The 22887-nt window shown below is 41.1% G+C and overlaps 1 protein-coding gene across 1 annotated transcript; it reads left to right on the plus strand.

The window, feature by feature from the left end:
• Positions 1-7653: 7653 nt before the first annotated feature.
• LOC100009863 (keratin, type II cytoskeletal 79) lies at positions 7654-20935 on the plus strand. The gene is made up of 9 exons (XM_001362378.4): positions 7654-8236; positions 12537-12754; positions 13883-13943; positions 14050-14145; positions 14761-14925; positions 15253-15378; positions 16130-16350; positions 19843-19877; positions 20721-20935. Exons 1-9 carry the CDS (start codon positions 7751-7753, stop codon positions 20933-20935), a joined length of 1623 nt encoding a protein of 540 aa, XP_001362415.3. The 5' UTR covers positions 7654-7750.
• Positions 20936-22887: the final 1952 nt, after the last annotated feature.

The raw sequence follows: 22887 nt of genomic DNA on the forward strand, positions 1-22887 counted from the left end.
TTGTCTCTCAAGTCTGTCTTATCCATGGAACCTGAGCTTGGGTCAAGCCAACTAACTCCCTGGTAACAAAGATGTAGTTAGTGAGGAGATGACCAGAGCTTTGAGCAAGGACATCAAAGAGGGAAGAGGCTGAGCAGATGTGGAGTTTTCAACAGCTAGAAGAATTAAAATAAAAAAGTGGTGGTCTGATGTTTGCTTTTTCTCCTCTTCCCCTCCAGTTAGTAGTCTTTCCATTTTGCTGAGGGCCAATTATCCTGAAATTTGCCCTAGGTATGGTTTTTTGTATCTGTTCTGTGTCCTAAGTTTTAGGAACTAATTCCAAAGGTTAAAGAAGTGTTTATTACCTTTTGTCCATCCATTAAGCAGCAAATGCCCCAAAGTGGAGAGTAGGATTGTGCTGGGACTGCTTGAAACTGACTTGAGAGCCAATTATTACATTTTCAATGTGAGCATTTACATGTTAGAAATAGGCAAAATACTCCAGATCCAGGCTTGATTTGTTGGTTTTTTTTAATTGTCTAGATTTAAGAAAATGATGAAGAAAATGTCCATATTGCAGATTAAGCTTTATTGCACATTAAAAAAAAAGATCAGTTTATTAAACAGTACATACCTGGCAAATGACAGCTATGACTGCTCTTTCTATCAGGGTAAAAGCAAAACCTGGAATACAATTCATGTATGTTGTAGCAACACTTTTTAAAAAAACCCTTACCATCTGTTTTAAAATTAGTACTGTGTCTGGGCTCCAAGGCAGAAGAGTAGTAAGGGCAAGGCAATGGGGGTTGTGACTTGCCCAGGGTCACACAGCTGGGAAGTGTCAGGTCATATTTGAACCCAGGACATCCCGTGTCTAGGCCTGGCTCTCAGTCCACTGAGCCAGCTGCACCTCATAGCAACATTTTTTGAAGGGCATCTCCTTGGATCTCATCCTTCCTAGTCCTATGTCAGCTGTCAGCATGCTGATACCAGAGCCATGATCCACGTGAGGGTCCAAGGTTCAATGTTTGGTAGTGATGAAATTTGAGGCTGGATTGTTTTTGCTTTTTGGTAAATAAGGTCTCACTTGATGCAGCTTATTATTAAAGTCTCAGTTTTTGATCATCACTGAGGGTTTGGAAGTGCTAATTCCCCAACATACATGTGATGGCTATTTTTTAGGTGGTCCACATTCAATACCTTCAATGGCCTCAGATTCAGATATACAAGAAAGTGAAGTGGAAAGATTATTGGCTTTGAAGCCAGAGGACTTGGGTACAAATTCCATCTTTAAAGTTATCTGTGTGACTTGGGTCAAGCCTTTTCACTTACCTGGGCTTTGGTTTCCTTATTTGCAAAACAAAAGAGTTGTTTTAAATGACCTCCAAGAACGTTTCCAGCGGAAGTTCTAGGATCCTATCAGCCTTTGCAAGTGGATGTTATCTGAGGAGGAGGAAGAGGAAGGAGAAGGCTAATAATTAGCAAGTTCTCATAATTAGCTTCCACATGACAGATATTGACCCTGAAAGGTGGTTGCCCTGCAGTAGCTTTTCTTCTCTTTCTACACATTCATTGGGTAACTTCTTCAACTCTCTTCACTGTAATTAACTATTCAGATAATTCCCACTTCTATATAATCAGCCCTAGTCCTATCAGATGTCTTAAATTAAAAATCCTATAAGTGTCCCTCTCCCCTTAACCATCATAAAAATCCTCTAATTTTTGACTACTTTAAGTTGACTCAACACAACAAAAGCCCTTTATTATCTTTCCCCTTAAATCTACTCCTCTTCTGAAATTCCCTATTCTGTCCAGTACATCAACATTCTTTTAGTCATCCATATTCACAATTTGTTGTCATCTACAACTTCCCACTTTCATTCATTTGACATATTCAATTGGTTACCAAATTTTGTTGTTTTCTACCTTCACAAAAATCTCTTTCACCCAAATGATCAGAGTCAGGAAGTTAGAGCCAGAAAGGAGAAAGCATGGAGGGACATGGAATGGAAGCAAGACCTTGAAGTCTCTCCTTTGGAATTTGAGTTTGACCCATAGGATGACTAGAATGGGTTTCTGAGCAAGCAGGAAACAGCAGTGTTTTGGAAAGTCAAGAGTAGTTTCTGGGGTGATGAAAAGAGGAACGAGGAGGATTGAGGCACAGCAGATTAGAAGCTAAGAAGCTGAAAGACTCTAAAGATTAAACCTTATCTGTGCTGTCAAGAAGGTTTGGGGAAATAAGGGAAATTTTGACTTTGCCTTTAATATCTCTCTAATTCTTGGAGAAGACCTCTAGAACCTTTGGCAAAAAGATGATCCCATGATCCCAACCTCTAGTAACACCCCATCCACTTAAGATTCCAGTATAGAGGGAAGACTTGGGAGATAGAACCCATGAAGTATGGTCCAACATTTCAGCACAAGTGAACAAGGAAAGGTGGTGGTGGGGGGGCAACTCTTTCTTGGCAGGTGTGAAAGAAGAGAGATTGGATCTACAATTTTTTGAACTGGAATCCATCATGCCTTCAGGAGGACAGGAGATGAATAATACTTGTGGACCCTGAAAATATAGATATAAAGTTTCCAAGTCACTTCCACCAGTGACACTAATACCTTCCTTATACCCACAATCTGAAGTCACTTTATATTCTGCCAGTATCCTCAACTTTACAGTCCATTGCCTAGTCCTATTATTCTCTTCAAGTTCTCTGGAATTTGCCTGTTGCTTGACTACTCCACAGCTGCCTCCTACCCTGGGTTTAATGCTTTTCTCCCATCTGAATGACTAGAACAGCCTAGGTGGGATCCCTTCCTCAAATCTGCTCCTTGTTCAGTTCACTTTACACATTACAACCTAGTTTCCCTAGAGCTCTGCTCTCATTATATCCCTCTCACCTCAGAAAGCTAGTAGGGCTCCTTCCTACTTATTGGAGTGAATATACCACCTTCCCTCTGGCATTCAAGGATTTTGCCATAAATTTGTAAAACATCTTCCTGGTTCTGCTCATTTCACTTTGCACCAATTCACTTAAATCTTTCCAGGTTTTTTTTTTTTTGAGAGATCCTGTTCATTTCTTATAGCACAATAGTATTCCATCAGAATCATATCCCACAACTTGTTCAGACATTCCCCATTTGATAGGTATCCCCCCAATTTCCAATTCTTTGCCACCAAAAAAAGGGCTGCTATAAAATTTTTGTATATTATCAACATGGAATCTAGGGACCCCAAACTTGTGGCCTGGTGGGATCTGATGAACCCCAAGTTTCAGGACTAGCTTATAGGTTGGAGACCCCAAAGTTGTACTTGTTCCCTTTCCCCATGGGAATCTATCCTGAAGGGAATCCCAGGCTGGCAGTTTCAGACTGAGTGGGAGACCCTCAGGGAAATGACAATCCTAGTTGGGTGAGACTAAGCATATGCTAAGGACCCTCTTAGTTTTAGGTAGTCTCCCCTATTGTATCAGAACCCTTCCCAAGAAGATCCAAGAAGAACCTGGGCAGGAACCATCCTTTAGTGTCCATAATAAATAGTCCCTTCTCTTACAGTCTAGCCTCTAGCTATTACTTTCCCAAGCTTGATTGTATCCTGTCACTGTAGTTTGAACACTCCCATTTTCCTTGTAGCCATAGCAATGTCAATCATCTTTCCCTGCCCCTGGATTTCCCAAATGGTAGATAGGTTCCCCAAATTCCTTTGTTCCCTGGAGTCAATCTAGCGTGGTGGCACTCCCAGGGGTCAGTGACCAGAGCAGCCAGAGTTCAGTCCTCAGACTCTGTGCAGTTGGGTGTGGCGTGCAGCTCTGTGTCAAGGCCTCCTAGTGCTGAACCTCTTTTTGTCCTTGATTAAAGAGTGATTTTGACTATTTAATAGTTCTGTGTTTTTTCCCCAGTCAACAGTACCCTTTGATCATTTATCAGTTAGGGAATGAGTGTGATGTTTAAGCACTCCCCACCAACTCCACCATCTTTCCTTTCAGTGTAAAAGTTCTTTAATGCCCCTTTTATGTCAGAAAATTTACCCTAATCCACTTCTCCTTCCCTCCTTTTCTCAGTTCATTCCTTATTCTTTCTCCTGCCCCCCCCCTTCCTCTTTTCTCCTCCCTTCAAATCCTTGATTCTTTTAGGTGGTCCATGAGAACACACCTCTTTTCATACTAATACTAAAATATTTTAATTTATAATTTGATTGCTAGATGACTGAACCTGAAGTCAGCAAGAATTTGAACTTGGCTTTCCTGAGTTCAAAACAGCTACTTAAGAGCTGTGTGATTCTGAACAAGTCATCGAATCCTGTTTGCCTCAGTTTATGAGGCAGAAAAGGAAATGTCAAAACATTCCCATATCTTTGCTAAGAAAACCACAAAATGGCATTATGTAGAGCCAAATAAGACTGAAGAATTGAATTCATTTGACTCAGTTAAATTCAACAAAACCTTTTTAAACACTTAGAATTTGCAAAAGACTGTGCTAAGCACTGAGAACATTCCTTGATTTTGAGGAGATGACATTCCTGATTGAGAGGGAAGGATGTGCTATATAAATGCTAACTATTATTTTTATTACCCTCTAGTGCCCTGCTGGGATTTATTTTTTCCTTATTAAAATAGTTGTTTGTTGGAAAAAGTGGGCTGAGGAGGGTCAGCCACTAGGGTCACCCCAGAACAACAATAGCACACCAGTGAGGAGTGATGGGAAGGATCAGGGCACAGAGCTTTGGGATCTCAGCCTCTTCCTGGACTATGGCTTGGCCTGTTAGGGCATACCCAGGTGGAAGACCTTGACTTCATAGGTTTGGGTGGAGACTCTCTGGCCAAGGAGTATACTTGTCCTGAGTGGCCTGCCTAATATATTCCTCCTGGGTAGCCTGGACATTTTCCTTCTTTTCACCCCAGAACTTAAGGGCAGATGCCTGCAGGACTTGGCCTTTAGGAAAAATCAGGGCCTATGGCTTGTGTAAGGAGCAGGTGCTGATGGCCTTGAGGTTGATGGAGGCATCTTTCTCACTCTGACCCCCAGGCAGGAAGATGGTAACAGTGAGGCACAGTCTGGAGAAGGGAAGTTGCAGCTGCCCTTGTGATCTTGTCATGTGAATACTTCTGGGTATAATCCTGGCCAGGGGTGACATGTTAGACTTCAGTAAGATCCTTTCCTTTAGTGAGAGAAGTCCTTTCCTCTAAACAGAATCTTAGTGACCTCCTTGGCTGTCTGGTCCATCTTATCTCTTAACCTTCTACAGTGTCTCAATAAATGGTCATTATTTGAAGACTTCTTGTAGTGTGGAACTCACTATATCCAAAGGTGGCCATTTACCTGGGGTGGGGGGAGGAGTTGGAGAAGGAAAGTTAGTAACAGTGATATTCATCTATCCATATCCATCCATCTATCTCTCTCTCTCTCTCTCTCTCTCTATTTTTCTATCCATCTATCTATCTATATCTATCTGTCTATATTTGTCTATCTATCTATCTATCTATCTATCTATCTATCTATCTATCTATCTGTCTTTCTGTCTGTCTGTCTATCAATCTATCTCTCTACCTATCTATATTGAAATTTTTTTTTTTATAAAAACCCTTACCTTCCGTCTTGGAGTCAATACTGTGTATTGGCTCCAAGGCAGAAGAGTGGTAAGGGCTAGGCAATGGGGGTCAAGTGACTTGCCCAGGGTCACACGGCTAGGAAGTGGCTGAGGCCAGATTTGAACCTAGGACCTCCCATCTCTAGGCCTGGCTCTCAATCCACTGAGCTACCCAGCTGCCCCCTATATTGAAATATTTTAACAAATGTACAGGACAAAAGAAAGCATTGATAAGCAAAAGAATTTTGAAAATAACATGAGATTTATTATATGCTTTTATAATTCAAGGATATTTTATTTTCCCAATTATCCATGATAATTTTCCACCTATGTTTTCTAAACTTATAAGATCCAAATTATCTACTTCCCTACCTTTCCTCTTCCCTTTCAGAGAAAGTAAGCAAATTGTTCCGGGTTATACATGCATTATCTAGCAAAGCATACTTCCATATTGGTCATTGTTATAAGAGAATACTCATATACCCAACCCTCAAAATAAAACCATAAATAAACTAATGTGAAAGATAATATACTTTAATCATCATTCTGACTCTAACATCTTTGTCTGGAGATTTATAGTATTCTTTGTCCTAATCATTCAGAATTGTCCTGAATCATTGTGTTGTTGAGAGAAGCTATCTTTCACAGTTGCTCATAATATAATATTGCTGTTACTGTGTACGATGTTTTTCTGGTTCTGCCTATTTCACTTTGTGTTAGTTCATGTACCTCTTTTCTGCTTTCTCTGAAATCATCCTGCTCATGATTTCATATATATACAAGTGGTATAAAATGGAGACTGACATTTTCATATTCAGTATGTGAAAATATGTGAAAAAAGTTATTTTTTGGTAGCAAGTTAGGAATTTAAAAAGTTTAAAAAAGAATATATTCTATCAGGCTGAAATTTTCCTTGTTGCAATGAGAAAATACTGAAAGCAATCAAAAAGAAACAATTCAAATATTGTGTAGGCATTCAGAATGACAGGAAATTGTAGCTTCTACAATAAAGTATCAGAAGGTTTGGAATATGATATTCTGGAAGTAAAAAGCCAGGATTACACTAAAAATCATACTCAGAAAACCAAGTAAAATCATTCAACAGAAAAATGGATTTTAACAAAATAGAGGACATTCAAATTTTCTGATGAAAAGATCAAAGTGGAACAGAAAATTAGATTCTCAAATAAAAGATTCAGGAGACGCATAAAAAGGTAAATGGGAAAGTGAAACCACAAGGTAATTAATACAATTAATTTGTTTATAACCCCACAGGGGAAAATGATATTTGTAACTCTTAAGAAATCGATCATTATTAATGACCCAATTAATTTAGTACAGTTCAATTCCATAAACATTTAGGGATCTGGTATGAGATAGGCACTTGCTCTCTAGGGCCAAGAAGAACAAATGTAATCCTTCTACTACAAGATAATTAATCATTCAACCCACAAGCAATTCTTCAGGATCTGCCACAATGCTAGGCAGCATGCTACAATACAAAGACAAAAAATGAAATGGTTTCTCTTTTTAAGGAACTTCCATACAAATACATGAAGATGCCAGTCATGGTCTTCATACAGTCTGATTCTGACTGGATAGAAGAGAGATGCTGTGGGTTGCCCAAGAGGCTGGGAATGAGGCAGGCTTGGGTATCCAATCTTTTTTAGCTCCATTACCCAACTTAACTTACCACCTGCACTGCCCAAGGGCCCCGGGGACTCCTCACCCACCAGGGTTGATCAATAAATCCCATAGAATAGAAGGGACTTCACTGACAATAGTCGGGATTAGAGCATAGGATTCCAAGTCTGTCAGGAGGGAGTTGGGGAGTAGAGGGGATAGTAGTGGTACCCTGGTGTCATCATATCCCAAGTTAGGGGAACTTCTGAAGTAGGGGGCGGGGAGAGAAGGCGGCCTCCCCATTCCCATCAGGGATTTATCCTGGCTCCTTTTCAGAAGAGGAGATAAAACTGAGGGAAGTGTGTGTGGAGGTGTGTGGGAGGATCCTCAGACCCACAGCTGTCCCTTCCTCTTTCTCCTCCTTGAGCAATGGGACAGGTGTATCTATGGGAACTCATAAGCTACCTCTCTTGGAAGCAGATAAAAGGACCATCTCCTTGCACTCCTGGGATATTCAGGGCCCTCTCAGCCTGACTGTGACTCTCCTCATCTTTCTCCTCAGTATTCATGAGGGCCTCCATGTCTCGCCAGGCTTACAGCACCAAAGGGGGCTTCAGCTCCTCCTCAGCCTCTGGTGGCCATGGTATGGGTGGTACTAGGACCCACACCAGCTTCAGCTCCATGACAATGTCCAGAGGTGGGAGCAGGCTTGGGGGTGCTGCCTATTGCAGCCCAAGGGGCAGCTTTGGTAGCCACAGCCACCACAATCTGGGTTCTAATACAAGAATCTCTGTCTGTATGGCTCAGGGGGCATCCCATGGGAGGCCCTTTGGAGGCTTTGGTGTTGGGACTGGAAACTTTCTAGGCTCGTGCACCAGCAGGCCAAACTTTGGGGCCTCCTGCCCCCCTGGAGGCATCCAAGAGGTGACTGTCAACCAAAGCCTGCTGACCCCCCTCAATGTGGAGATTGACCCTGAGATCCAGAGGGTGAGGACTCAGGAGCGGGAGCAGATCAAGGCCCTCAACAATAAGTTTGCCTCCTTCATCGACAAGGTGAGCTGTGGAGAGGGAGGTGAAAGGGAGAAGGGGAGGGGAATCATGTATGGAATTCTATTGAAGTCAATTAGAAAACAGACCTGAAACATGAAATGGGATTTCCTTCTCTCAGTCTTATTCCACTTTTACTGGCCAGCACTGTTGTTACACCTTGTCTAGAACTGTAGAAAGAAAAGTGGACTTGGATTCAAGAGACCTGGATTCAAATCCTGACTGAACCTTTTACTAGTTGTATGATTGTGGAGAAATCACTTTATTTCTCAGTTTTGTCATCTGTAAGATGTGAATGATGAGACTATTTCCACTCTTTACTCTTTACTCACTGTTGTGAGGAAATGTTCTAGGTGCCATAGAGATGGCAACAGAGCAGCTCTTAACTGACTTCAATTGTTGAAGGCATTAGGGAAGGGACATTAATTGGATTTGTCCAGTGTGGCTCCAGAAGGCAGAACTGGGAACAATGGGTCATAGTTGGAGGAAGGCAGGTTTTAGCTAGGCAAATCTTCCTAACAATTTGAGCTGTCCAAAAGCTGAATGATTGCCACAGGAGGCAGTGAAAATCTTCAAGTCAAGGCTGAATGATCATGTGCTGGGAATGGTGTAGAGGAGATTCCAGGTCAGGTCCAGATTGGACTAGGTGACTTCTGAGGTCCATATTTATGCCACTGAGAATCACTGAAATTTTATTTTGCCAGGCAATGTTCCGATGAATAATAGGTATCATATTTTTTGCTTTTTGAAAGAGTATGAAAGTGACTTGGAGAGACTCTTGAATTGAAAGTTAAAAAACAAATACACCAAAGTGCTCCAAGGACATATTTTGACCAATGGAAGACTCAGTGTCAGACCACATCATTTTGGGTCTGTTAATCTATCAGTTAGCCAGTCAACAAATATTTAAGGGCTTAAGGCATTGGGTTAAGCACTGGGAATACTTAGAAAGATAGAACCATGGTGTTTGCTTTCCAGCACACTAATGGAGGAGACAACATGCAAACCCTTATGTAAACCAGAGGAGAGGAAGGCACTAGGGCAAGGGGGCTGAGTGGGTTGAATCCTGAAAGAAGCTCGGGTAACTGGGGGTAAAGGTGAGAGGGTGATGCACTCCAGGCACAGGAGAGGGACATTTTCCTTTTTGCCAGCTCTTGACAGAACCCTGGAAATATCAACTGTTTGTACAATGTAAGGAAATGGAAATTAGTGGGTGGGACTGAGAGGGAGGGAAACTTGAAGGTAGAACCTGACTTAGAACCAGAAGACAGGGTGGATATTGCAGTGGGAGGTATTGTCCAATTTAAGAATGATTTCATATTGGGAGTATGGTGACAGGGAGCCCTAGGAAGGAGGTGACATTTCCTGAGTTTGGGACATTTTGAGTAGTATGAAGCAGAGGAATTGATGGAATAACTTCTTTCCTGAGAAAGGAATTATGTCATGAGGATTTGCATTTGGTGATGCTCTGTTATTCTATTTGTATTTTCATAACAGATATGTTTTGTTTATACTTATTATACAATGACTTTTCTTGATAATTAATTATATTAATCTACATAACGATATACATTTATGGCTTTTAATGTGTATAAAATGCTTGCTTCACAAAAACTGTATGAAGCAGATGGGAAAAGCTTTAACAGATGAGGAATCTGAGGTTCAAAGACATAGCATGACTTGCCCAAGGCTACGTACCTACCCACCCACCCACCTGCTTTATCTATCTATCTATCTATCTATCTATCTATCTATCTATCTATCTAGTGAGTTGTAGAACCAGAGTTTGAGCCCAGATCTCTCAAATCCAAGTCACTACTGTCTACTTTCATAATTTCGATTACTATGCTGATTACACATTACTCTACTTCTGAAAGTAAATTTCAAAGGATTTAGTCCTTAATGTGAACTTGGAGGCCAACCTCTGTGCTGTGAAAATGAGGAAAGTGAGGTCCTAAGAGGTCATGTGATTAACCCATTGCCATTGTAACTGGAAGGGCTGGTTTCTCAATTCAACTCAAAAGAGTTCAATCCTAGTAGGATAAATAGCCCTATCAACTTCTGATTTTGCAGATGGAAACACTCAGATCTCCAGGCACTTTAGATTCTAAGGTTGAGAGAATTTAGGAAGCCTGGGACTTGGTGTCATTGTTTTGCCTTTTAGAAGGGTTTCTGAAGTACAGTGAGAACAATTGTGAAAGAAGCAATGAGATGATCAGAATAAAATTTTGAGGTTGTCTCCATTCCAGCTTTTTTCATTTCTTTTCCCTCTCCGGTTCCATTTGGCTTTGTGTAATGAAGACAGAGAAAGGGGAGAGAACAGAATTACTAAGTGTTCCTATTCACCAATCAAGCTCTAGTCACCAACCTGCCTCTTGGAGGTATTGTGTTTGTTCCATGGCAGGCCTTCCTACTTGTCTAACCTTGTTTGTCTTATCCTTCAGGAAAGAAGATGATCTGAGATGCTCTCTTTTCATCTTTACTTTGGTTGTTCTGTGTTTGACAAATATCGGGAACATTAGGTTTTCCATATATCCAAAGAAGAGAAAAAGAGGATTATATGGGAAACCATCAAAATCTCTATTATATTCAGCTTGGATTTTTAAAAGAACTTAATGAATTCTCCATAGTTTCAAAGCCTCTTACTTAGCTGTATCTTCTTCTGAATATCCTTCAGTTCTCTTCCATATTTTAACCAATTTTTTTTCTTAAAATTTTTTACTTCCCTATCACTAGCACCCCTCTTTCTCCAAAATTGCTCTCCTTTCCCTGCCCTGTAACAAATAAGGGAAGAAAAGCAAAACAAATCCACACAATGGCTGTGACTGAAAACGACTCTATCAGTCTGCTTTCCAAATCTTGGCATCTCCCCTCCCCTGACCCCTTGATACATCCCTGATGAATGCTGGGTTACAACAATGGAAAGAGGTCTGGGCTTGGAATCAGGAAATATGGGTCTGAATCCCAGACACCTAAGTAAGCCTCTTCACCACTGTGCCTGAGTGTCCACAACTATAAAATGGGGACAATACTATTCCTACTACTTCTGGGTTGCCATTAGGGAAGGGCTTTGTCATTCTGAAGACCAGCTATTTTATTATTCATGTGGCGCTTCGGTCTTTTCATATATGTTATCTTATTTGATCCTGGGGTGGAGTGCAGATAGGGCAGGAGCTATTGTGCCCATTTTACTGATGAGGGAACTAAGACTCAGAGAGGCCAAGTGATTTGCTAGTTAGTGAATTCAAATTTCCTGACAGGTTTGGTATATGTTTCCATCTGTAGCATGATACCTGTAAGGATATAGAATCTGGTTTCTTGGGAATTTTGGTTATTCCTCTGGCCAGCTGGAATTTCTCTCTCTCTCTGTCTCTCTGTCTCTCTCTCTGTCTCTCTCTCTCTCTCTGTGTCTGTGTGTCTGTCTGTCTGCTCCTTTTCTATTGCAATGGGTGATTTTATGATTCTGTGCAGGTGAAAGGCCCAGGGAACAGGAGGAAAGTGAAATCATGTACCAAATCTTCTCCTTCCTGCCTCATCCCTCAGTGACTTGACTCTGGTGACATCGCTCTAGTGAGAGCTCATAAAAGAAGCTCTCTAACTGTTTACATTCCCTTTGGGCAGAATTAGGCACCATTTGAAGTACCCAGCTCTCAACTGGCAATGTCTTGCATAAAAAATTTCCAGAAAAGTCCCTTTGGGATTCCCATCAGAGAAAATTCCTACTCTGCTCCCATCTCAAGAGTGAAGGCTGCTCCTGTTGAATCATGGTAGTGGAGAGTATTTGATGTGGGTGGTTCTGAGCCCTGTTTTAGTCCCTTATTGGTTGTGTGATCTTGGACAAGTCATTAATGTTCACGAGTCTCAGTTTCCTTTTGTGTGAATTGTTGAGAATGATCCTCTCACTCCCTGCTTCAGATGAGTGTTGAGAGAAAAGTACAACTCAGTGAATTTAATGGAAATGGGAATTGGTGTTATTGCTGGTAAGTCAGGTAGTAGACTGATCACTAGCATGAAGCTGGGGCATGGGAATGGTGGGAAATTTGGGCCCCTTCCCACTGTCAGACATGGATATCTCAAGCCCTTTCTTTACTCTCCTGAAACATGTCACAAATGGAAAGAGCTTTAGAGTTGGAGCCAGAGAAACTGGGTTTGAATCTTGATTCTACTTTTTCCTAGCTGAGTGACCCTGGATAAGTCATTCCAATTCCTTTCCCTATGTTTCATCCTTTGTAAAACAGAGGAGTTGGGCTATATCTGACCTCTAAGGTGTCCTCCACATCTCAAAGTTATGATTCTATGATTCCAGGTACGGTTTCTGGAGCAGCAGAACAAAGTGTTGGAGACCAAGTGGGCCCTGCTTCAAAAGCAAAGCCAGAACAATATGACTGCCATGGACCTGGGGCCATTCTTTAAGCAATATATAGGTAACCTGCAGAGGCATCTAAATGGCCTCCAGAATGAGAGGAAGAAGCTGGACCACGAGCTGAGTGATGCACAGGACAAGATGGAAAAATTAAAGATTAGGTGAGGGAGAGGAAAATGGTGGTGGGGCCAATGTGGAGTTGGCAAGGCAAGGTGGTGGTAGAGCAGGGGAGTACTCATGTTCAGAGAGCTAGGGGAGGGATAGAATGGCCTTAGGTCAGAAAACCCACAGTCTTTTCACCCTGGAAAAGCAGAAGTAACTCCTCCCTCCTCTTGACTCTCAGACACCCTATTGACCTCTGGATAATACATGTATTTATCTATTTCCCCTTTCTGTCTTCCTCTACTCACAGTTTTAAAAATATTTCTTTTCTTCACAGAGGTACTCCTTTCTACATATCTGGAATGCCTTTCTCCCTGTATTGCCTTTCTTTTATGTTTTTGGTGCTTAGCCAGATATTAAGCTCTTAGTGAGATGAATTAATACCAATGATTATTTTAAGTTAATTATGATTTATTCAAGATTAAAATGGCAAGTTTCCACCTATTAAATTCTTAAGAAATCCTTACTGACCATTTTACACTGATTTGTTTTTATGTACCCTCACCAATATTTCTGGGACTCAGTCAAGAATTTCCTCATTTGGGGAGATAGTTCTTTGACAAAAGCCATAGACTCAGTCTTGAGTTACTGCTCTAATAGTTTTGTAATTGTTCTTCAAAAGGTCTGGAAGGAGGACTTGTTGGCCAGTTGGGTTATTCTTGCCTATTACTCTAAGCCTCAGAAGGTTGCTCAGAACTGTTTTGTGTAAAGAAGTGCAAACTGTTTTGTAATTCAGTTCTCTTTGAGTAAAGCGAATGCAGCTGCCAGATGACTTGGCTGCAGCATTTTATCCACTTTTGACTAAGTCATCTGAGACTGCTTTAGCAGGACGATTGCTCTGAGTATTCACATAGTCTCCCACTCCAGGCCAGGGTCTCCTGTGTTTGAGTGTTATTAGTCTATTACTATTACTATGTCTCCCAAAGGAGGGAACATCTGAATAAATTCTAATTCATTGATTCCATTCACCATTGAGCCGTAATCTGCTTATCCTTCTCAGTGAGTAGGGCATAGTAAAGATTGACAGTGGGCTGGGGAGGGGTCTGCCGTTGTCTGGCTGCCTAGGGGGTCCTCAAAGGGAATGGGAGGCAGGATTAAGACTGACTTATAGTTGCTCTATGTCACAGTTATGAGAAAGAAATCAACAAGCGAACAGCAGCAGAGAACGAATTTATCACCCTCAAGAAGGTGAGCTGGGTGGCTGGGATGTTTTTGGGCTTCTAGGGAATGTCTCCTCATGGGATACTGGCTTCCAAAAATGTTGTCCCTTCATGATATTCTCTTCTGCCATTAGGATGCTGATGCTTTGCACATACTTCATGCAGATCTTGAGGGCGTCTGTGAATCTCTGTCGGAGGAGTACACCTTCCTTAAGATCCTCTACGAGATGGTGAGGAAACCAGTGAGGGAATATGACAATTTTTATCTGTCTGCATGCAGCATCAAGAAGTTTCTATGCCACAGTCTCAATTTGAGCTTTAGGGTATTTTCAGGAGAATGAACCTCAACTATTCTCTGCCCCTCTCTACCCATGGCCATCTTGTTCAACTTGTAATAGCTTTAGTGGAGAATAGGGGTGGCAGAAAGAGAAGGAACTAGAATATCCTGGATGAGAGGGAAATGGGAATTATGTGCAAAACATACGTTTGCCTACATGGAATTAGAAAATCTACTTCAGAGTCAGAGAAGAGAGTCTGATGCCCAGAACAAAGAACTGAGATTTGACTTGAGACATGAATCCAGCCACAGAATCATGGAGTCTAAAGAGCTGGAAGGATCTTAGAGAGTATGAAATTTATATACACACAATCTTTTCTCAACTAAATGCAGAAATCTCTACAGGTGGTGATCTAACTTTGCTTCCACATTTCAAGTCATGCAGAATTGGGAGAGACCTTAGATAGGATACCTGATTTAGAGCATTTCAACATTAGTTCCTGAAGGGTTGAAGGTGGGGAGGTTGGAGGGATCCAGACAGAATCTGTAGCTTCTTTTGTTCCTTTAGGAGTTGTGCCAGGTCCAGACTCTTGTTTCTGATACCAATGTTGTCCTGTCCATGGATGACAACAGATGCCTGGACTTGAAGAGCATCATTGCTGAGGTCAAAACTCAGTATGAGGAGATTGCCAAGAGGAGCAGAGCAGAGGCAGAGTCATGGTACCAATCCAAGGTGAGTAAGTGAAGTTGTTGGCTCAGGAGAATGAGGAAGGCTAAGGCAGTCCCATGCAGGGTGACTGGACACTTGTGAATTTCTTGAAGGTAGGGACTATAGTATTTCCCATATATATTTGGCCCATAGATTTTCTGACTTGACTAATTAAAAATGATCAAACAGAAGCTAGTTCCCAAGAGGGTACTGAACATAGAAATTCCTCAAGGGAGAATTACAACATAGAGAAGGTGGATCCTTTTGTCCAGTTGGGTTTCTTCTGAGTATGTGGGCTGGGTCTATTGCCCATATAACTTAAATCTCTTTGACTACTATTTTGACCTACAGTATGAGGAGCTCAAGGTGACAGCTGGAAAGCACGAGGAGTATCTTCGGGAAACAAAGAAAGAGATTGCTGAGCTCACCCATGCTGTGCGGAGACTGAAGGGGGAGATTGATTCAATGAAGAAGCAGGTCAGAATATTGGGAGATGAGTGATCTCAGGGTCAAAGGGACTGGGGGCATCTTCATGTGAAAAATCGTGGCCTGAGACAAGCTATTCTATGTCAGATTGGCAATGTGCTAAATATGCTATAAAAATATTTTTAAAAAATTAAAGAAAACATTTCTATGGTTCCATGATTCTTGTTGTCTCCCTCCCCCTCCCCCTCCCCGAGTTGACAAGCAATTCCATTGGGTTATATGTCTATTATCTCTCAAAACTTATTTCCATATTATTCAATAAATATACTTAAAAAAACCTCAACCCTTACCTTCTGTTTTAGAAGAGTGGTAAGGAGAAGGCAATTGAGGTTAAGTGACTTGCCCAGAGTCACACAGCTAGGAAGTATCTCAGAGCTCTTTTGAACCCAGGACCTCCCCACTCCCCATCATAATGGTATCTAGCTGTCCTGATAAATATAATTGTAAAATATCCTTGGTCTATAATATGGATGTTTAATTTGAAGAAGAGCTCAATGAGGGGGGTTCTTGCCTTTCTATGCACTCGGAGAAATTCCTTAATCTTCTGAGTCCCCTCTTTGTAAGCCAAGAATCATAATACTCACATTATCAATCTCAGCATCTCTATGTCTCCTTTTCACAGGATAATGCCTTATTTTCCTCTCTTCCCTGGTTGGATTGGATGGGGATCCACCAAGTCCAAAGGTGAGAATATAGAGGGGATGATATTGAAATGTGTTCTTCATATCTTTGCCCCATCCAGTGCAAGCGACTGCAGACAGCCATTGCTGATGCAGAACAACGTGGAGAGTTGGTCATCAAGGATGCCAAGAAGAAGTTGGGAGACCTGAAAACAGCCCTACACCACACCAAGGAGGAGCTGACCAAGCTACTGAGGGACTACCAGGAGCTGATGAATGTCAAACTGGCCTTGGACATGGAGATCACTACCTACAAGAAGCTGCTGGAGTGTGAGGAGAGCAGGTAACCAAGCTGACCATGATGGGTGGAGGATGAGAAGTGACAGCATAATTTAAGTCTTGTTCAATTGTTTTTGTAACTGAATTCAGATCTCATGTGGGAAATGTGGAGGTAACTATGGTCTACTATATAGGATTTATTTCTTTCACATTTATTTATCTTATAGCTACTATAAAGTGTCCATGAAACTACTTTTACCTCCTCCTCACCCCAAAGAAAACAAACCCCAAAGTTTAAATCCAACTTTAATGTAAAGTTTTGTCAAATTGTGACTGCTGCCCTGATGGGGTCTGGACTTCAATGTACTTAGTGAATCTTCTAAGTCAGTGCAGCTGTCTGAATCTCAAGTGGGAGGAAGAAGGTGGTGAGCTTTCCAGTTTCTTCTGAGTTGGATCTATTAGGAGGTACCCAGGGAACATTGAAACCTAGGAAATGTGGACAGTGGGAGGGAAATCAAGGAGAGCACCCAAGCCGACATACTCCCAATATTTCTGCATTAATGACTGCCTCATTTGACTAGTTTTATGTACACATAAGTGGAATGTCTGGGATGAAGTATGATTTGGACTGGCAGTCTCATTTTATTCTGTGCTAGGAACTGGGATTTTAAAAATAAGGAAAATTTAAGTGACTTCCTTTATCCTCATGGTTGAATGCTTTTAGAGTAGTTGATGTTTCATTCTTTGAACTTATGCCTTCTCTTCCTAGCATTGTCACTGGTACACAGTGTTGTTGTTGAATTGATTTTTAGTTCTTTCTGACTCTTCATGACCCTGTTTGGGGTTTTCTTTCTTTCCTTCTTTCTTTCCTTCTTTCTTTCCTTCTTTCTTTCCTTCCTTCCTTCCTTCCTTCCTTCCTTCCTTCCTTCCTTCCTTCCTTCCTTCCTTCCTTCCTTCCTTCCTTCCTTCCTTCCTTCCTTCCTTCCTTCCTTCCTTCCTTCCTTCCTTCCTTCCTTCTTTCTTTCTTTCTTTCTTTCTTTCTTTCTTTCTTTCTTTCTTTCTTTCTTTCTTTCTTTCTTTCTTTCTTTCTTTCTTTCTTTCTTTCTTTCTTTCTTTCTTTCTTTCTTTCTTTCTTTCTTTCTTTCTTTCTTTCTTTCTTTCTTTCTTTCTTTCTTTCTTTCTTTCTTTCTTTCTTTCTTTCTTTCTTTCTTTCTTTCTTTCTTTCTTTCTTTCCCCTCACCTTCCATCTTGGAATCAATACTGTGTATTGGTTCCAAGGCAGAAGAATGGTAAGGGCTAGGCAATGGGGGTCAAGTGACTTTCCCAGGGTCACACAGCTGGGAAGTGTCTGAGGTCAGATTTGAACCTAGGACCTCCTGTGTCTAGACCTGGCTCTCAATCCACTGAGTCACTCACTCAGTTGCCCCCTGGATTTTTCTTGATAATGATACTGAAATTGTTTGCCATTTCCTTCTCCAGATGGTTTTACAGATGAGGAAATTGAGGCAAATAGTGTTAAATGACTTGTTCAGGATCATAGAGCTAGTAAGTGTCTGAGGCCATATTTGAACTCAAGCCTTCCCAATTTCAGGCCCAGAACTTTATCCATTGTACCTAAATGGCATCTAAATATTGGTGCTTAATAACTGTTGATTGATGATTGTAAGATCAACTGTCTTTGCAATTGAATTCCTCCTTCAGTGCCTTATTTTGAGATCCCTGGGTTCCCAGATGCTGAGATCTTGTTAATACCAATCTAGGGAGTTTTGAGAATGGGCCAAGTGATAGAATGGATATGTTGGTCATTGGAAAACCAACTGAACTAAATTTGGAGAGGCTTCACCTTCAGAAGATGGGTCATCAAGGAAAGTACTTTTGGCCACAGCACCCAATTTAATTGTCTGGTAAGGCATGGAGAGGTTGTGGCCTGCATTTACACTGGTAGTATATATACCAAAGGATGGCATCAAAACTCCTTGAGTTATTAAAGAATTCAGTAGGTATTCATTAATATTAATTGTAGCTCTGCTGACATTTTCCTTTCTTCTGTTTATTTAATTCCTCAGTTGGGTTTATCAGCTGATTGGGTGACTATAAATTCTGACTGGTTGTATAATTCAGCTTGAGGAAAGGACCCTTGGAAATCCACTTCCAACACTTAGAGTTACCAGCCAGCAAAAGTGTTTGCAACCAATATAACCTCATTCCCTATTTCTGTGGAAAGTGTGACCTAGATAGGAAATCAGCTAGTCAGTCAATGAACATTTGTTAAGTATCTACTATGTTCCAGGGACTGTGCTAAAAAGCAAGCAAGAAGGCTTGTCCTGACTGCTCTTTATTCACTTTGTCCTTATTCTTAGTTCTATATAAAAAACTGGTTGATACCTCAGAGATCCAGACCCCTTATTTTACAGAGGAAGGGAAGAGAAAGAACATTTATTTGTATGGTGCCTACTAAGTGTCAATTGTCTTACTGATCCTCCCCCCAAAAGAAATACTCTTTTCATCTCCATTTTGAAGATGAGGTATCTGAGGTAGAGGTTAAGTGGCTTTCCAGTGCCCATATAGCTAGTCAACTTCTTTTTTTATCTTGAATAAACATATTTATTATAATTTATTACATATTTGTAAGAAATCCTATGCATTATATTATCGTTGTGTTCAATACTATAATATGTATAAAATAAGTAGTAATAAAAATGTATGCTAAAATACAATGATTTTTTAAATTAAAAAAAGACAGTTTTCCTATAACTGTTGGACCTACTTATTTAAGCAATTTTGAATTTACCCGATTGTCCTACCATCAAGCCCATACCTTGTTCCCAGGGTTTCCATTAACACTTCTGTCCCCCACTTAATAAATTCTAGAGGATTTCTCTTGTTTCTAGACTAAAAATGTAAACTCTATTTAGCTAGTCAACTTCTGAGGCTGACTTTGAACTCAAGTCTTCCTGATGCCAGTGCCTCCTAGGAGAAAAATCTGAGGTCTAGTTAAGTGACTAGTGACTTGCCCAAAGTCACATAGGTAGAAAATGTTAGAGGCAGGTTTTGAACCCAAGACCTTTCACTTCAGAATCATTCTTTTCATTGAATCATATTGAGAGATGAATACTTCAACCCCAATCTAAGAGTCACTTAAAGAAAAACCAGGGAATAGAGAAACTGAACAGCTTCATAAATCCTCCTGAATTGGGATCCCTACAAAATGACTTCATTATTTGGTGAGAAGACTTGTTAATTCCCAAAACATCATATCTCTCAACAGAACACTATTTTTTTCTTCTTACAAGAAAGAAGACAAAGGCACAATCCAAAGTCAAAGGAAAGTAAATCTTGGATTTTCTTCAATTTTTTATGATGTTAACTTATAGGCAGTCAATATGGCTGATTCTCTACTGAATACCATTGTTATTCCATTGTTCTGGAAAATGGAAATGTTTGGCCACTGGGCAGAGAGCCTCCAGAGAATGGGGGAAGGAGAGGAATGTTTTTCTGGACCTTTGAACTGGAAGGTCTTTGACCTGCTGACTTTCTTTAATTCTTTCTTCTACAGAATGTCTGGAGAGTGTTCAAGTGCTGTTAGCATTTGTAAGTATCCTCTATGACATCTTCTGTCCTTAATCCCACTCCTGCCCTTCTTGGAGGGAGATAAACCAGTTCATCAGGCACAATCATGACATGGATCTGGATTTTACCCCGTTGCTTAGTTCTTTCCCTGACTATGGAATATGCCCCCTTTTTCAAGACTTCCCTTCACCTCTGGACCCCACCCTCAGATGTTCCCCACCTCATTCAGAGTCCCTTGCAGACCTGTGGCGTCTTCAGGGTTGGAGGGCACCACAGATTTCATCTAGTCCAAACCCTTTCAGAAGCACATTGCATAGTATTCCACCAGCTTGTGCTTGAAGACCCATGGTGATGAGAAGTTCCCTACTTCCTGAAAATACCATTTCCTTTGTGGACAGCTCTCAGGTCTTTCCTTGCACTGAACATCAATCTGGCCTCTTGTAACCTCCTCCTACTGGGCCTTTGGAGTGTGACAATACAATTCCCCTCTCTTGGAACAACCATTTAAATGCTTGAAGGCACTTGTTTCTTTGATAAGTTTTCTTTTCTCCAAGTTAAACCCTTCCTGTTCATTCAATCACTCCTCGTAAGACATGGTCTTGAGACCTCTTACTGTGATGGATGCCATCCTCTGGATTTATTCCAGTTTATTCCCATTTGGTCTAAAATATGACCAAATGGAACCATAATGCTATGCAGAGGAAATTTCCTTATGAAGCTCTGCAGATTTTGTATTTAGTTCACTCCTGATTCCTTTTGAATTCTTCTGTTGATTTCTGAGGGATCATCCGCCCCTTTTTGGCTAGTATGAGGTCTTTGGTAACCTCTGTGGTTCATGCATCTTAACTCTTCTTTTCTTTGCAGCTGTGACAGGCTGCTCTACAAATATGCATGGTGGCAGTAGCAGAGGTGTTGGCAGTGGCAGTTCTGGGGACGGGGTCTCCTTGGACAGGAGTGATGAAAGAGTAAAAGGGAGCTACGCTTTGTCAAACTATGTCAAGGCAGAGCCTAGCATTGGGGGAACCTCCATCCTGAAGAATATAAGTTCCACAAGTACCATGTCTAGCCAGAGATATTAACTATCCTGTAACATGTCAAGCTGGTGCTGGTTATTCTGATTCCTTGCAAGCTTTTCTTTCTCACCTCCCAGCCCACCCTGAACCTTCCTTCCTTCCCTTATACTCAGACCTTTACAGAGTTCACCATTCAGGAGCCCAAAATAACCAGGAAAATTCCCATTTACCTATGATTTCACATTGTGTTATTTGCATATAATTGCATATTATATTGGCTTTCTAGAGTTTAAGCATAGCTACTGAAAGTGGGAAGAGGCATTGAAGCCATCAGCTAGGACAAGTTTGCCTCAATCTTCCTTCCTCATGTATGCTAAGTCAGCTTACCTTTGCTGCACATACAGGCGGAGCTCATGTCTGATCATCAAGCTTCAGGAGTAAGGGGTGGGGGAGCCATCTTGCCCTATTCTCTTCCTACCCCAACCAAAACAAATGTGAATGTCTCCTAGACCCACCCTTCCTCTAATTGTTCTTTTCCTTGCTCCTTTATGTTGCCTATGATATATCTCAATAAAAGCAGCCATTTCTCTCATTATCTCTTGTGTCTGTATATACATAGGTCAATCCAAGTAACTCCCTGGTAATAGAGACATAGGTAGTGTAGCGATGACCAGGGCTTTGAGCATTGAAGATGGAGGGAGTTGAGTGTATGTGGAGTTTTCAATAGCTAGAAGGATTAAAATAGAAAGTGGTGGGCTGGTATTTGCTTCTTCTCTTCTCTTCCCCTCCAGTTAGTAGCCTTTCCCTTTTGCGGAGGGACAATAATTCTGCCAATTTGTCCCAGCTATGGTTTTTGGTATTTGTCCTGTGTCCCAAGTTTGAGAGACTAATTCCAAGGTTTAAAGAAGTGTTTATCATCTCTTACCCATCCAATAGTTAGCAGCAAATCCTCTCTAGTGATATGAGTAAAGTTAAATGTGTGTGAGTTTGCAGACTGACAGCAAAGGGCAGAGGTCTGGAATTCTGAGAGAGTAGCAGCTGTTGGAGAGAGACAGTTAAGCCTGGGGCGCTGGCTTTTTCCTCTGGGTGGACCTGAGGAGAATTCGCTTTTCCCTGTGGCATTTGACAACTTGTTCATCACATCTTACTGCTGTTTGGATTATCCGGTACCTGTTGGTCTTTTGACATCTACTGAGTTCCTGTACTGTGATAACTAACAGCTGATTGTGAGACCATTGTTGGGCCCTGTCAGACTTGCACATAGATCCTTTTATTGATATTATCCAAGGGGGGTTTAGCGTTAGCCTAGCTAAATATAGCAATTTTGGCCTTATATAATGAGTATAGGGAATAGAGTAGGGAACCACTCAGAAACAATCTCTGTGGAGAGATTTGTGATCTGGGGAGGCATAGATATTTATTAATAGAGTAAGGTATATCCAAATCCCTTCCAACTTATCCTTATTATATTAAATACCTGTAATTTATAACATTGGGTTCTCTGTGTATGTGTGATCTCAGAGTCTGGCTCTGACTGCACTGGGCTTGAATAGCCTTTCCAAACCAGGTTACTGGCTTCTTTGTTCATCTGTCAGTCAGTTTCTTTTGTTGGTCTTAATATTATTTAACTTGTGTGGGGTACCATGAACTAAGATAAGTGAGGAGGAGGGGTGAATTCTTTAACTAACCTGCCTATTAGTGATTTTTTTGTTGCTGAATTTCATTGACTAAATCTTCAATTGAAGGTTGGTATTTTGTACACTTCAAGCCCAATCAAATGCTACTAACTTCATCTGTCAATCTGTTTCTTTTGTTGGTTTTGATATTATTTAATGCTGAGAATAAGGTCTCACCAAAGGACATAAAGGAAAAAATTGTGAGTAAAGCCATTGCTATATTTTTCAGAGTGCTAAAAGTGTCTGGTAATCAGTTCCAGGCACTCCTCCATTGCACATGGGCCAGAGCCCTGCCAGCCTGCCTGCCTGTGGGTGTTCCTTCCACAAGAACTCACTCCCCTT

The sequence above is a fragment of the Monodelphis domestica genome, chromosome 5 (assembly GCF_027887165.1).
Source record: "Monodelphis domestica isolate mMonDom1 chromosome 5, mMonDom1.pri, whole genome shotgun sequence".
NCBI lineage: Eukaryota > Metazoa > Chordata > Mammalia > Didelphimorphia > Didelphidae > Monodelphis > Monodelphis domestica.